We start from the raw sequence: 14,490 nt of genomic DNA, 5'->3' as shown, positions 1-14,490 counted from the left end.
AATAAGCAATTTACTAATGACCCAAAAAAGTTTTAGAGAATTGGGAAATAAGGTAAAAGGAAATGATAGACTGCCGAAAAAAGAGGAAGTAGATACATTTTGGAGAAGTATCTATGAAGATCCTGTGGAACATAAAGAAGCTAAATGAGTAAAAGAAAGAATAAGTTTAAAGGTACAGGATATGAAATGGGATGAAATAACAGCCAGAGAGATTGAAACAAAGTTGAGAAAAGCCTCTAACTGGAAAACCCCAGGCCCAGATGCAGTACTTCTTATTAACTTCTTTACACAAGGATCTAGCCATGAGTAAGGACTATTTATATGCACACCCCGAACAGACATTGCATTGGTTAACAGGAAAAACAATGCTCTTGAGTGAACCTGCAAGCTACCCTAAAAATTATAGACCAATAACTTGTCTTCCAATGACATATAAACTATACATGGGGATTGACGCCGACAGAGTTTATAGTCATTTAGAAGAAAAACATTATGGCAGTAGAACAATACGGCAATAAAAAAAAGTCATATGGAACAAAGGATCATTTGTTATGAAATAAAGTTATAGTGGAGAGCTGTAAGAAAGGGAAGAATCTAAGTATGGCATGGATTGACTATAAAAGCATTTGATAGTATCCCAAATTCATGGATAAAAGAGTGCTTAAAAATGTATAAGGTACATCCTACACTGATTGATTACATTACAGTAACCATGAAACAGTGGCAGACCACTCTGCAATTAAGCCACGATAAAGGACAGATTATTATCCCAGGGATAAAAATACAAAGGGGGATATTCCAGGGTGACTCCCCATCACCGTTGCTATTTTACCTTGCCACTAATCCACTAAGCTGTTTACTTAACAGCTTAGGTCATGGCTATAATTTGGCTTCTAGAAAACAACAAAGTATAATGAATTCTCATCTTCTCTGTCCATTTAAAATTGTAGAACTCATCAGATGAGAAACTGAAAGCACAGCTGCAGGTTGTCAAAACTTTTTCAGATTATATTGGAATGTCATTTGGTCTTGATAAATGTGCAAAAGCAACCTTTAAAATGGAAAATTGCAGCACAAGGAAAACATCACTTTGAATGTGATATCAAAGAACTTGAGCAAGAGGGGGATGTATAAATACTTGGGAATTGATGAAGGATCAGCAATAAAACATGAACAATGTGAATAAAGCTTAGTAAGGAGTACTTAAGAAGACTTAAAATTAATCCGGAAAACAGCACTGACACCTAGGAACAAGAGCCAAGCTATAAATCCATTTGCTCTTCCTGTCCTAACTTATAGTTTTGGAGTGATTGACTGGCCCCAAAAAGTGCTGGATAGATTGGATATTAAAACAAGAAGGATTTTTCATGCTCTCCAAATGATTTATAAAAATCAGTGTGTACCAAAGATTATATAGTCCCCGTTCTGAAGGAGGGATGGGCCTCCTTGAAATTGATAACATGTATAGATCTGCAATTATGGGACTCCACACATCTACTGACCTCACAAGATCCAAATGTGGTGAAAGTTTTGAAACATGAGGAGGCTAAATCTAAGATGACATCGCTGCTTAATTTAGCAGAAGCATACAGACATCAAGCATGAATGGAAATCAAACCAGAAGTGGATAAAAATCAGGCAGCAACTGAATGTGCTAAAAAATAAAAGAATATAAGTTGAAGGACCAGGAGAGAAGACAAGAAATGTGGAAAAAACAAATATAGTTGCAAGTATAGAAAACTTCTGGAAGAGCCTCATGCTGATCAAGAATGAACGCAGGAATGGTTAAAGGAGAGGAATTTACATTAAGAAATGAAAGTTAATATTGACAGCCCAAGATAGTGGGCTGTGTACACAGTGGTTTACTAAGTCCATTGAACATGTGGGAGAAACAGACATATGTAGGTTTTTGTGGAACCGAACTGGAAACAGTCACACACCTTTATTGCTGGTTGCGACTCTCTAGTGGCAGAGGGACTGTATACTGAAAGGCATAATAATGTGGCGAGATTGTGCAAACATTATGGTATCAAAGTGGCTGAAAAAACACTGGAAACATGAGCTACAGAGAATCATAGAAAATTATGAGGTCTATATCACATGGGATCACACAATACCAACAGTCCAAAAGAAAGATGCTAGAAAACCGGATGTAGTGGTCCAAGAAAAGAAGACAAAAGTAGCATTGATCATAGAAATCGCCACAACTAGTGACTACAGTGTCTTGTGTAGAGAGAGACACAAAGTCATAAAATACCTCGATCTGCAAGCAGAAACGAGAGCCATGTGGAAGAAAGATACCCAGACACAGTTCCAATAATAGTAGGAGCAACTGGTCTTATAAAAAAGAATTTACAATCGTATTTAGATAGGTGACCAATTCATGTGACACCGTACGAATTACAGGAGTCATTACTGGGCACACATTGCGGGTGCTACGAAGAGCACTTTTGGCTAACATCAAAGAGCGAGACAATACTAATTTCATGAACTTTAATCGTACTTTGACTTAAGAATGGGGTCCATTCCCGTCATGGTATTAGAAACCCAAAAGACTTGGAGAAATTAAAAATCGGGAGTGTAGCACCCCTGTTATGCTGCACTGAACTATCAAGCAATTCATCTACCTGGTGTGGGTTCTATTCCAACAACCTGTTCAGAAAAAAAAAAAAACTGAAAACAATCTAGAATAATTTCAAGCCCCACATTAGAAATAAGAATCTCCCAAACAATACTTTATAGAGCTCTGTTCATAATTGCTTTACTCACATCATTAATGGACTAATACTACGTTCAGAGACACAAAACAAATGTAGAAGCTTAAAAAAGCCTTCCAAAAAAAGGGCTCAGGAAAACAGGTTAACATAGGAATACAATTGGCCATATTGCAAAAAAAAAAAAGGTGTAAAAGAAATGGACTATACCTTATCGTTAATAACTTTTTCCGTTAATCCTGAAGACATCATTTTCTGTAGGGTTTTTTCTTTGCTCTGGGCTTGTCGGGCAAGCTTGGCACTACCATGGCCAAATCGTGCTATGTAGTTCTGAAAAACAGCATTTCAAGTCAAGCACTGACAAATCTCAAAAGAAATTACATAAAAGTAAAGCAACAAAAAAAACACGCATCTTCGCATTTGAAGTCAACAGCTAAGGCACCATTTTGTCTTGCTATCAAACATTTTATGATGATTTTTAAGAAATACAAAATCTTAAAATATCCAAACCAACTAAATTAAAAAAATAACATGCCAGAGGAAAAAATCTGACAAAATAATGACACACTAGTACTTACCATATCTTCTTGACCTTTGAGATGACTTTCTGCAAAGTCATAGGTTCATAGGTTTGTACTAGGCTAATGGCCCTGGAGCCTTTACAAGCCTAGCCCATAGGATTACCCTGGCATCGTGCCACTCAACCTTAGTTCCCAGTACCTCTGTTGAGTAAAGCCACTGGAGTAATCCCCGGGGTGAATTTTCTATTTCCTATCCACTCATCAAGATTTCTCTTGAAGAGGGCCAGTAAGGCCCTCCGCTTGACATGTATGGGAAGTCTATTCCATAGCATGGGCAGTCTCTGGGTTATGAACCTGTCCCTCCAGCTTGTTCTGCTGATTGTGGTAATGAGGTTGAGGTCTCTGGAGTGTGTAGTGTGGAGGGATTGGGATTTCTTTAGATGTATAATTTCTAAAAGAGCTGGGTCAGACATGGCTTTGTAAGTCAAGCACAGATCGCCTCCAAGTAGGCGATATGAGACCGAGAATAGTTGGGAGTTTGAGTCTGTCCATATGGGACATTTAAAAGTGATAGATTTTGTTTGGTTGATAAAGTCAAAATAGTAGTCACATGTAATTTGCATAACTGGGCATTTCATAACAACCCTAAAAAGTACTTATAAATTGTCTGTGCTATTCTAAAGATTACTAGCTAATGAAGCAATTACACTTTAACTTGGTAACACTAATGTATGTAACAAAACTTTGATTTCTAACCAACATGCTGATGAAAATGTGCTCATGGAATTTAAGGGTCACTAGATTGTGAGAGTCTGATCGCACTTAAGGAACCTTAGGTCTACATCAAATGTATGACATAAAAAAGGTGGAAGTGACTTGTTAGCGTAGACAAACAGCACACGTACAAATTCAGGCATTGTTGGGTGAAGTACTATGTTATGTAGCTTTTGTACTTAAGGAAGACTACCCTCATTTTAAAGCACTGTGGAAATTACAGGGCAAGCACAGTTAAATATTCTGTGGTCGGAACCCATCCACCCACAACCCCTTTTTCCGCATTTTTGCCCATCGGGTCAGGGTGTCGCATCAAAAGGGACAATCATCTAGAACCAATGTTCATACCTCTGGGCGGCCAGCCTTGTCACACTTGTTCTTCCATACCTACCTACTTACTTGCCTACCTACTTGTCTTACACACACACACACACACACACACACACACACACACACCCCTATGGCCAAATTAGAGTGTCCAATTAATTAGTCTTTGGAAAGTGGAGGTAATCCTAAACAGCCATAAATATACAATATACCTTAATAAGAAAGGGTGGGGAGAAATAGCAACCTAACACACTTAAGACTGATCAATCCTGAATCCCACACTCTGATTTCAGGAGCAGTTTAATGACATCTCCTCTCTCTGGGAAGAATATATAAGCAGCATATAGGATAGCTGGATCTCAAAGCCCAGTGCAAGCTATTGCACTAACTTTTGTCAAATTATTACTTTCTGAACTGTGTTGAACATGCACAACAGCACACAAGGAGTAAATCTCTCAAACATTTAACCGAGATCTAAAAATCCAGTTAATTTATATGACATTTTATTATAAATCAAAAGTTTCTGTCACTATCTAAATGTACCCCACCCCACAATGAGGCATCAAATTTCAAGACTTAGAGGAGTGTAAAACAGATGGTTCACAAAGATGGAGAGGGAATCAATCATTCTAGTTCTTTCCATAACAGTCCAAAGCCATAAACAAAAAAGTCTTCATTATTGACCACTTTTGTTCTAGGTTTTGCAATGATTCGATACACATCACTGGAAAAAAAAACACACTTGCTAATAACGGGACCAGCAAGCTGTTGAGGAACATTTGAATCGGAGCAGGGTGGGAAGGGAACCTAAGAGGCCACGCACTGAATTAAGTGCACAAAACTGCATCTCGTGTGTGCAGCACGCAAAGGGAGACAGTGTTGTCAGCAGTGCTATTCTGCAAGTGCAATTCTTCTCAAAGGACAAGGTGCAGGCAGAAATTCCCAGACCTCAGAGGACTTACTTTGGTCAACATCCCATAGATCCCAAGTGTTTCTCAAAGGGACTTAAAGATAATCACCTCCACAACCACTGCCTCAGACTTTTTTCTAACAATACTACAAATTGTCACAAACAGAAGATCAGCCTCCATTGCTTAGAACCTCCAAGCTAACTGCTACACAACACTTGCTTTAAATAGAACCTCCCAATTCATATCCAAACTGCTACATGCTACACAACACTTGCTTTAACGCATCTCCACACTTGTTAAATGCTATTAACTACCACCATATTCCTCTCAAGAGTATATGCTTTGATTATCTGTATGTTACTTCACCCCAAAATTGCCCTCAAATGTGAGGTCACCCAGTTGTGCCAAAGCACAAGCTGAGAGCTGCAAATGGATACTGAATGTCCAACTTAAGAATTATTTTTAAGCTTATATGGGTAAATTTTGATGAAATGTCCTCTGCAAACTTGGGACTACTGTCTACAATCACATTTTCAATAGGGCAGGCATTTCTAAGTTGCTTTCCTTAATTCTGATAATTTTATACACACTGCTACTTTTCCCCCCAGGTCTCTAAGTAGAAGAGTTTTATCTAACCCAGTTAAAGTACAAAAACATAAAAAATAAAAACTTCAGTCCCAGAGAGTTGCTTGCACTATGGATGTCCATGGGCATCCTTTAGCAGCAGGTAGACGGGACCATACAGCCTGCATCATATAATGTTTCACTAACTCATATTTAATGGGGAACAAGAGAGGTGGCTATGCATCTCTCATCCCCAGTGCACAGCACTGGACTATAACACTATCACTGTCTCATTCTCCCAGGCAGCAAAGTTACTGCTGCATTAGCTACATGCTGTAGCCTGACAACAGTATCAATTTTTCAGACCTGTAATATTCTACTATATAGAAATTAATTAAATACAAACACACACGTATGTTTACAGCAGTTAGCAAACCTGCTTATACTGCATAGGAGAACATCTTAGATATCTAGTACGTAAAATGACATTGTGGAGTTTAGCTGGTTTTTGATTATTTTTTTTGGAATTTATTTGACCTGTATAATCTCACTAGGTGATTTCTTAATAGTACTCTTGTCAAAAAAGGATTCTGCCCAGTCCGAGCGTGCAGGTAGTCTTCTTTCGGCTTTTCCTGGTTAGGGGTCACCACAGCGGATCACCTGTCCGCTCATGATCGGCAGTGGAGTCCTACAGTGTTGAGTCGCCAGCCCGCCACCCAACCTTCTACAGAAGGTACACACATGCACACACTCACACCTAGGGCCAATTTAGAGTGTCCAATCCACCTACAGCATGTCTTTGGGATGTGGGAGGAAACCCAAGCGACCACAGGGAGGACATGCAGACTCCGCACAGAAGGCACCCCCAGCTGAGGATCGAACCGGAGAGGCAATGCTAACCACTGCACCACATCAGATGTAAATAAGTAAAACAGTCCTGCTAAACAAACTGCTGGAGACATTTTAAATTCAGCAGTAATGAAGCCGTCTAAACTATCTGTGAATACCAATGACCTCAGTTCCATTAAAAGGAGTTATACATAGCCTGTGGCTAGAATGCACAATACGCCCTTAGCTGAACTGCACCACCGCAGAGATACTATTGAAGTTCATATTTCAAAATACATTAATAAAAAATCAGAATTATTAGTGCCAAACCCTAGAGTACTCTTTTCAGGCACTTCTCTTACTATAATGGTACGCAGAAGCTTCCAAAAACATCCAGCATGTTTAAAATTGAAGAAAAGTGCAAAAGCAAAGGCAGAGATGTGGGAGGGGCCATCACCCACACTGGTTGTAACAGAACAAGTAATTGTGCCCCTTTTATTACCAGGAGTCACTGCTGACCACCCACAGTTGAATGCACGGCTGGATTGACTTGCCCTCTGCAACTTAAACAGTGGTTCTGCCATTGTCTGTCAGTAGTGAATAAAATGAGGTGTAATGAAGAAAAAGTGGGGGGAGGGGTAGCAAATGAGCTCAGACAATGTCAGTAGGGAACAAAGGCCAGCAATCTTGTGAAGACCACCATGAGAACACAAGACAAAGCAGCAGCCTACAGAATAAAATTATGGCAGTGAGTAAAGCAACCAGGAAAGCTAACATTTTACATTCAGCAATTCCAACAGAATGGTTCAGCAACCTGTAATTTCAGAAAAGCATTTAGGAAGATGGCAATTTTACCCAACAAGAAATGCACCCAAAGAATATTATGCCAGCTGCCCCACCAATTTACAACTTACCAAAGCTACAAAAGGGGCAACTATACCCTATTCAGCCACAGAGGCAGGGTTCCAATTAAGTCTGATGTGATAAAAAAATCTAAGCTGAAAAAAATGAAAGGCCTTCTGGTTTGCCATTTATTCCAAAAACAAAAGTGACCATTTTTCCCCTTTTATAAAAAAGTTAAGCTGACCCCCCCCCCCCAAAAAAAAAGTTACTAGGTTTTGAGCATCTAACATTTTCAGTCTACATACATCACTAACTTCTGCAGGATCAACCATATCTAAACAATCCTACCTTGGTTTGTGATTTACTGGGGAGTTGAACAGTAAGAGCAGTTTTACTTGAATTTATATTTTATTTATCACTCTTTTGCACTGTTTGTAGGTAGGAAGGGATAGCTTGTCAGCAAGATTTACTTTGAATCATAATGTGGTGTTTTACCTTTAATTTCACTGTTGGTTGTTAGAAAATGATATGTTTTAGACAGGCAAGCTGTAGCCATCCCAAGGGGCCTAGACAGTTATAAATTCACACAGACAGCAGACAGGAAAATCTTATAACGTTGCAAAAAAATTGCAACTGCAAGCGATAGTGAGCAAAAGCTACTGCACATAAAGTAATTACAGCTTTTTTCTGGTTTGCTGAACTTGTAATGTCAGAACAACTTTACTATACTTGCTTTAGTATTTGATTTTATATTGCTTGTGTGATTTTTGTCACAGAAGTTGATTTAAGTTTTCTTTGAATTCAATGGTTAATGATTTTGATTATTCTTTTCTTTGACAATATTTTATTAGTTTAAAGCAGAATATGGATTCCTTAACGAGTATGGAATTAATGATTTGCTAATGCACAAATATCTTGTACAGTGCAGTAAATGCTACGCATATTTAAAGGTTAACAGCCGATAACAATGGTGATCTGGGATCCTCGTGTCAAAAGTTGGAAGATTTGCTTACCATTATTAGAACTAAATATAGGCTTAATGATGATGACTGCACTTGTGCAACTGCCATGGTTTGAAGAAATTACAGTTGTGTACACTTAACATAAATGCAGATGTTCGAGTGTATTCACTGTTTCAGTCATCACACTTGGGTTATCTGCCTGCCAGTAACCCTCAGTCGGCCTGAATACCAGAGTCTTAGGATTCTGTGTCGGATGCTGTCGCTTCTTCCATGACATCAGGTTGTCAGGGTATAAAACATACAGCAGACACCATTACATCAGTTTTTCTTGCCCCAAATGTCAGCAGCCCCCAAACAGGAAGCTAGTATATGGTGGGGAACACCACCAGTAAAAAGTAAATACCAATGCCATTAGGAATGGCCCTAGAGAGGAGAGGTAGAAAGACAGAGAAAGCCAGGGGGGCTGGAGGGAGGGAAACCGGGACTGCAACAGTGAATACACTCGAGCATCTACATTTATGCCAAGTGTACACAACTGTACTATGTTCTTTGTGTTTCACTGTTGCAGTCATCACACTTTGGTTGATTCCCAAAGCTGAGGAAGGGTGGAGGCAGTCAAGAAATATTAGGGCTGGCTAGTAGGACTTGCAAGACTGCTGTAGCAAATCCAGCTCTGGATTTACAAAAGATTGGTAAGTGATAATGCTTGGTGAAGGTGTTTACATAACTCCAGGTTGCAGCTTCCAGCATATCCCTGGTTGGGACTCCTTTAAAAAATGCTGTAGAGATAGAAGTAGCCCTAGTGGAATGTGGTCTGATACCCTGTGGGGTAGGTTTTCCATGGTGCTTGTACCAGAAATGGATGCAGTGTGCTATCCATTTGGAAATAGTTTGCTTTGAAATGGCCTTACCCTCTGCCCCTGTAGCAAAGCTAACTAGCAGCTGGTCAGATTTTCTGAAAGGTTTAGTCCTGTCAAGGTAGAACCTGAGCTGTCTGTGCAGGTCTAAGGAGTGCAGGACCCTTTCCCCTTTATTTTGAGGGTTAGGGAAGAAGGTTGGCAAATGGATGGATTGGTTTACAGCCACACTGGACACCAGCTTAGGCATAAAAGGACGGGTTAGTCCTGAGGGAAACCGTTTCCGCACAAAAGATAATGAAGGGTTCCACAGCTATTAGTGCCTGTAACTCAGACAAACTTCTTGCTGAAGTTATGGCTAAAAGCAAGGCTGTTTTCCAAGAGAGGAATTTTAACTCTGCTGAAGCAGCAGGTTCAAAAGGGAGAAGTGCGAGCTTTTCCAGTACAAAGTTACGGTCCCAGGCAGGGGTGGGTGCTCTCCTAGGGGGCCTTAAGGTGTTAGCCCCTCTCAGGAACCGTTTGAGAGGGTGAGAAAATAGAGGTGGCTCAGTATTACAATGAGCTGAGATGGCAGAGGCATAAATCTTAATGGAGGAGAAGGATAGGCCTCTGTGGAGTAGCTCTGCTAGGTAATCCAGGATTAGAGGTAAGGAGGGCACAGCTGTGTCCTTCCTTTGAGACAGATTCCAAAAATAATATCTTTTCCACTTTTCAGCCTAGGATTTCCTAGTACTAGGCCTTCTGGCTTCAAGAATGACGTCTAACACCTGTTTGCTGAGGGTCGCTGGTGGTGTATTCAAGGGATAAGCCAGGCTGCAAGGTTTAGGATTGCAATTGTGGATGCAAAATCTGTCCCTCCTGCAGGGACACCAGGATAGGAGTTGAGTGAAGGTGCCAGAGTGGCACTGTCAGACTGTGCAAGAGTGGGTACCAGTGCTGGCGTGGCCAGTCTGAGGCAATAAGAATTGCCCTTGGTCTGTCCTGTTTTATCTTGAGTAGGAGCTTTTGAGAGGAGGGGCAGAGGGGAAAAGGCATACTGAGAGGTTTTCCCATGGAAAGGATAGCATCCACCTTCCAGGCCCTGCTGTGAGGGTTTCTGGTGCAGAATTTGCTCAACTGGTGGTTTTTGAGAGAGGCAAAAAGGTCCACCTGCGGTGTCCCCCACCTCTGCATCAGAAGGTTGAAGATGTTGGGCTCCAATTTCCACTCGTGTGGGTCTAGGAGATTTCTGCTTAAGTTGTCTGCCAGTAAATTTTGTTTGCCTGGCAGGAATTGAGCTTGTAGATGCACTTGGTTGCTCAAGGCTGTGTTCCACAGGGCCATGGATAGCCTGCAGAGTGGGTAAGAATGGGTTCCACCCTGCTTGTTTATGTACCACATAAAGTACAGTTGTGTACCTACCATAATTGTAGATGTTCGAGTGTATTCACTGTTGCAGTCATTACTCTTGGGTTATCCTGCTGGCAGGCTACCCGCAGTCGGCCAGAATTCCAAAGTCTAGGTCCGGCGTCGGTTGCTGTCACCTCTTCCCTGACGTCAGGGCGCCAGGGGCATAAAAAGATGCAGCAGACGCCATTTTCTTCAGTTTTTCTTGCCCCAGATGACAGGTGCCCCTAAATTGGAAAGCTGAAAGAATATGCTAATAAAAATACATGCACAAAAATAACATGTCCTTCATCTACAAGCAAATACACCAAAAAGGTTAATAGAGAAGTGTAGATAAGTCCCAGCAAAGAAAAGGGGGTGGTGGGTAACCTGGACTGCAACAGTGAATACACTCGAGCATCTACATTTATGGTAGGTACACAACTGTACTATGTTCATCGTGTTTCACTGTTGCAGTCATTACTCTTGGGTTGAATCCCACAGCTGAGGTAGGGTGGCTGGGCTAAATAAGATTAGGAGAGGCTATGAGGCCCTGCAGAACTGCAGTGGCAAAGCCTGCTCTGGACTTGGAGTAAAGAGTTAAGTGGGAGTGCTTTGTGAAGGTGTGAACTGAACTCCAAGTTGCAGCCTCTAAGATATCTTTGGTTGGTACTCCTCTGAGGAAGGCTGCTGAAGTGGCTGCTGCTCTGGTGTAATGAGGCCTAATGTCCTTTGGCACTGATTTGCCATGTTGAAAATAGCAGAAACAGATGCAATGGCCTATCCATTTAGCAACGGTCTGCTTTGAGACGGCCTTTCCTTGTGAACCTGCAGCATACGACACAAAGTTGCTCAGTCTTTCTGAAAGCTTTAGTTCTGTCCAAGTAGACTCAACTGCCTGTGTATGTCCAAATAATGCAAAATTTTCTCACCCTTGTTCTGTGGATTAGGATAAAAGGATGGCAAGTGAATGGTTTGGTTGAGGGCCACACTGGACACCACCTTAGGCATAAATGTAGGGTTCGTCCTCAGAGAAACCCTGTTAGGATGAAAAATGAAAGGTTCCACAGCCGTGAGTGCTTGTAACTCTGAGATTCACCTTGCAGAGGTTATTGCTAGGAGCAGAGCTGTTTTCCAGGATAAGAATTTTATATCTGCTGTTGATGCTGGCTCGAAAGGAGGCAGTGTGAGTTTTTCCAAAACATAATTGAGGTCCCAGGCCAGAACTGGTGCTCTCCTTGGAGGCCTAATGTTTTTGGCCCCTCTGAGGTACTGCCTTATTAAAGGATGAGAAAAGATAGGTGGTTCCGTATTGTAATGGGCTGAAATGGCAGAAGCATGAATCTTAATAGATGAGAAAGGCCTTTGTTTAGCATCTCAGTTAGGTATTGCAAAATCTGAGGGATATTTGGTACACACGTGTATGCCTTGTTCCTGGTTCCAAGCAGAAAATCTCTTCCATTTTTCTGCACAAGATTTTCTGGTACTGGGCCTCCTGGCCTCCAAGATAACATTCATAACAGCTTTTGAAAGAGGAGTGTTCTGAATGGCTACATTATCCGCCATGCTGCCAGATTTAAGGTCCTGTGTTGGCTGTGCAGGATCTGACTGTTTTGTTGGGTCAGCAAGTGAGAAGTTTGAGGCAGTATCCATGCTGGACCTTGAGACGAGCTCTTCAGGATTGGGTACCAGTGCTGGCGTGGCCAGTCTGGTGCAATCAGTATCATTTTTGGCTTCTCTTGTCTGACCTTTAGGAGTACCCTGGGAAGGAGAGGCAGTGGGGGAAAGGCATATACTGTTTGATTTTTCCAGTTGAAGGACAGGGCGTCCACTTTCCATGCTTGCCTGTGATAAATCCTTGTGCAAAATCTCTGCATTTGGCAGTTGTGGGGGGAGGCAAATAGATCTATGTCTGGGCATCCCCATTTCCTTATCATCATGCTGAAGACTTGTGGATCCAGTTTCCATTCGTGGGGATCCATGAGGTTTCTGCTTAGTTCGTCTCCCAGAGTATTTGTTTTTCCTGGCAGGAATTGTGCTTGCAGGTGAACTTGAAAAGCCAATGCTGTGTCCCATAAGGTCATTGCTTGTCTGCAGAGGGGGTAGGAGTGTGTACCTCCCTGTTTGTTTATGTACCACATGACAGTAGTGTTGTCTGTCTATCAGTAACTGTCCTGGATGAAGTAGGTCCTTGAAAGCTGTCAGGGCATTTTGAACAGCTAGCATCTCTTTTTGATTGATGTGAAGATGCATCTGGTTTGCAGGCCATGTGCCCTGAATACATTTTCCTGCCATATGGGCCCCCCAGGCGTAATCTGATGCATCCGTTGTCAGTGCTTGTCTGTCTGGGGGTAAACTGAATGGCAGACCCTTATTGTGGTGACAGGCTTCTGCCCACCATCGAAACTCCTGTTGCAGGCAGGGAATGAGTGCAATTACTGTCTCCAGGCTGTGGCAATGTTGAATCCAAACACTTTTTAGATACCATTGTAGTTTCCTCATATGCAGTCTGGCATATGGAATTAGTAGAATGCAGGATGCCATGAAACCAAAGGCCTGCAGGATTTTCCTTGCAGATAAGTGGGGTTTTGTTGCCAAATTCTTGAAGTAAGTAGTCAGTTGCTTTTGTTTGTCTGGCGTGAGATAAGCCATCTGGGTAGATGTATTTAGGCTTGCACCCAGGACTATTATCTCTTGAGAGGGCACTAGTTTTGATTTCTTTTCGTTTACTGTGTACCCTAGGCCAATTAGCAATCTTTTTACAAACGCCAGATGCTTTAGTAGAATGTCTTTGTTCTCTGCTTGAATTAGGCAGTCGTCCTGTGTATTTAAATTCCTTTTTGTCTGCAAAACGCAATTACTGGTGCCAGGCATTTTGTGAAGACCCTGGGCGCAGTAGATAAGCCAAAGGGCAGTGCGGAGAATTGGTAATGCATTGAGCCAGCTATGAATCTGAGGTATCTTCTGCAAGATTGTCTAGGACATGCAGGTATGCCTCTTTTAGGTCCAAAGTTACGAGCCAAGCTTTCTTGCCCAGCATGGACAGTAGCTGCTATAGTGTCAACATCTTGAATTTTGGAACTTCCAGAAACGTAATTAGCATAGACAGGTCCAGTATTGGTCTCCAGGTTTTGCCCTTTCTGGGTACTAGGAAAAGTCTAGAGTAAAATCCTTGCCCCTGCTCTTGTTGTGGTACATGCTGAATGGCCTTCATATCCATGAGGGCTGTAATTTGTTTTTGTGCCTCTGCCCATTGACTGTGTGGCAGGTCTGGCATACCTTTTGACCTTGGTAGAGTGTGCCAAAAGAAAAGTGCTTGGATCTGGTAGAGGAAAGTCATTGGGACTGTTTCCTGAATTTGTCTTCTCCGCTTTTGGATGTAGGAGAACCCCATTGTTTAGGCCTGTATGAGCCTTGGGGCCGAGATCTGCCTCTGGGACGCCTGTATCTGCCTCTTTGTTCTCTGTCTGACGCTGGAAAGGCACAATTTTTAGAAGGCCAGTTTCTGCTAAACCTGGGTGGCTGTACCTGTAAGAAATCCTTGACTGTCTGCATGGATTTTGCTTTATCCTTCATTTTTTTCAACACCTCTTCTGCTTTAGTACCAAAGTATCATGCTGTAATGGTGCATCTAATAATTTTGCTTTAACATGATCAGGCAGATTTTGTTCCTTTAACCAAGCATGCCTTCTAATAACAGAACCTGTAACAGCGGCCCTGCAAGAGGCCTCCACAGAATCATAACCACATTGCAAAGTATGCTTTCCCACTTGTTCAACTGCATGCAATAAATCCTGCAATTCCTTGTTCTCTGAACATTCAAT

The 14,490-nt window shown here is 41.7% G+C and overlaps 1 protein-coding gene across 1 annotated transcript in view; it reads right to left on the bottom strand.

Moving 5' to 3' along the window:
* Nucleotides 1-14,490, bottom strand: part of ABCF2 (ATP binding cassette subfamily F member 2) — a 1,573,086-nt gene that overhangs the window by 795,658 nt on the left and 762,938 nt on the right. The window contains exon 11 of the mRNA XM_044067572.1: nt 2,925-3,044. Coding sequence (XP_043923507.1) covers nt 2,925-3,044 — 120 coding nt within the window. The remainder of the gene's footprint in view (nt 1-2,924; nt 3,045-14,490) is intronic.

The sequence above is a fragment of the Protopterus annectens genome, chromosome 3.part1 (assembly GCF_019279795.1).
Source record: "Protopterus annectens isolate FY-2018-M chromosome 3.part1, PAN1.0, whole genome shotgun sequence".
Lineage (NCBI taxonomy): Eukaryota > Metazoa > Chordata > Ceratodontiformes > Protopteridae > Protopterus > Protopterus annectens.
This window is presented reverse-complemented; position numbering and strand designations above follow the sequence as displayed.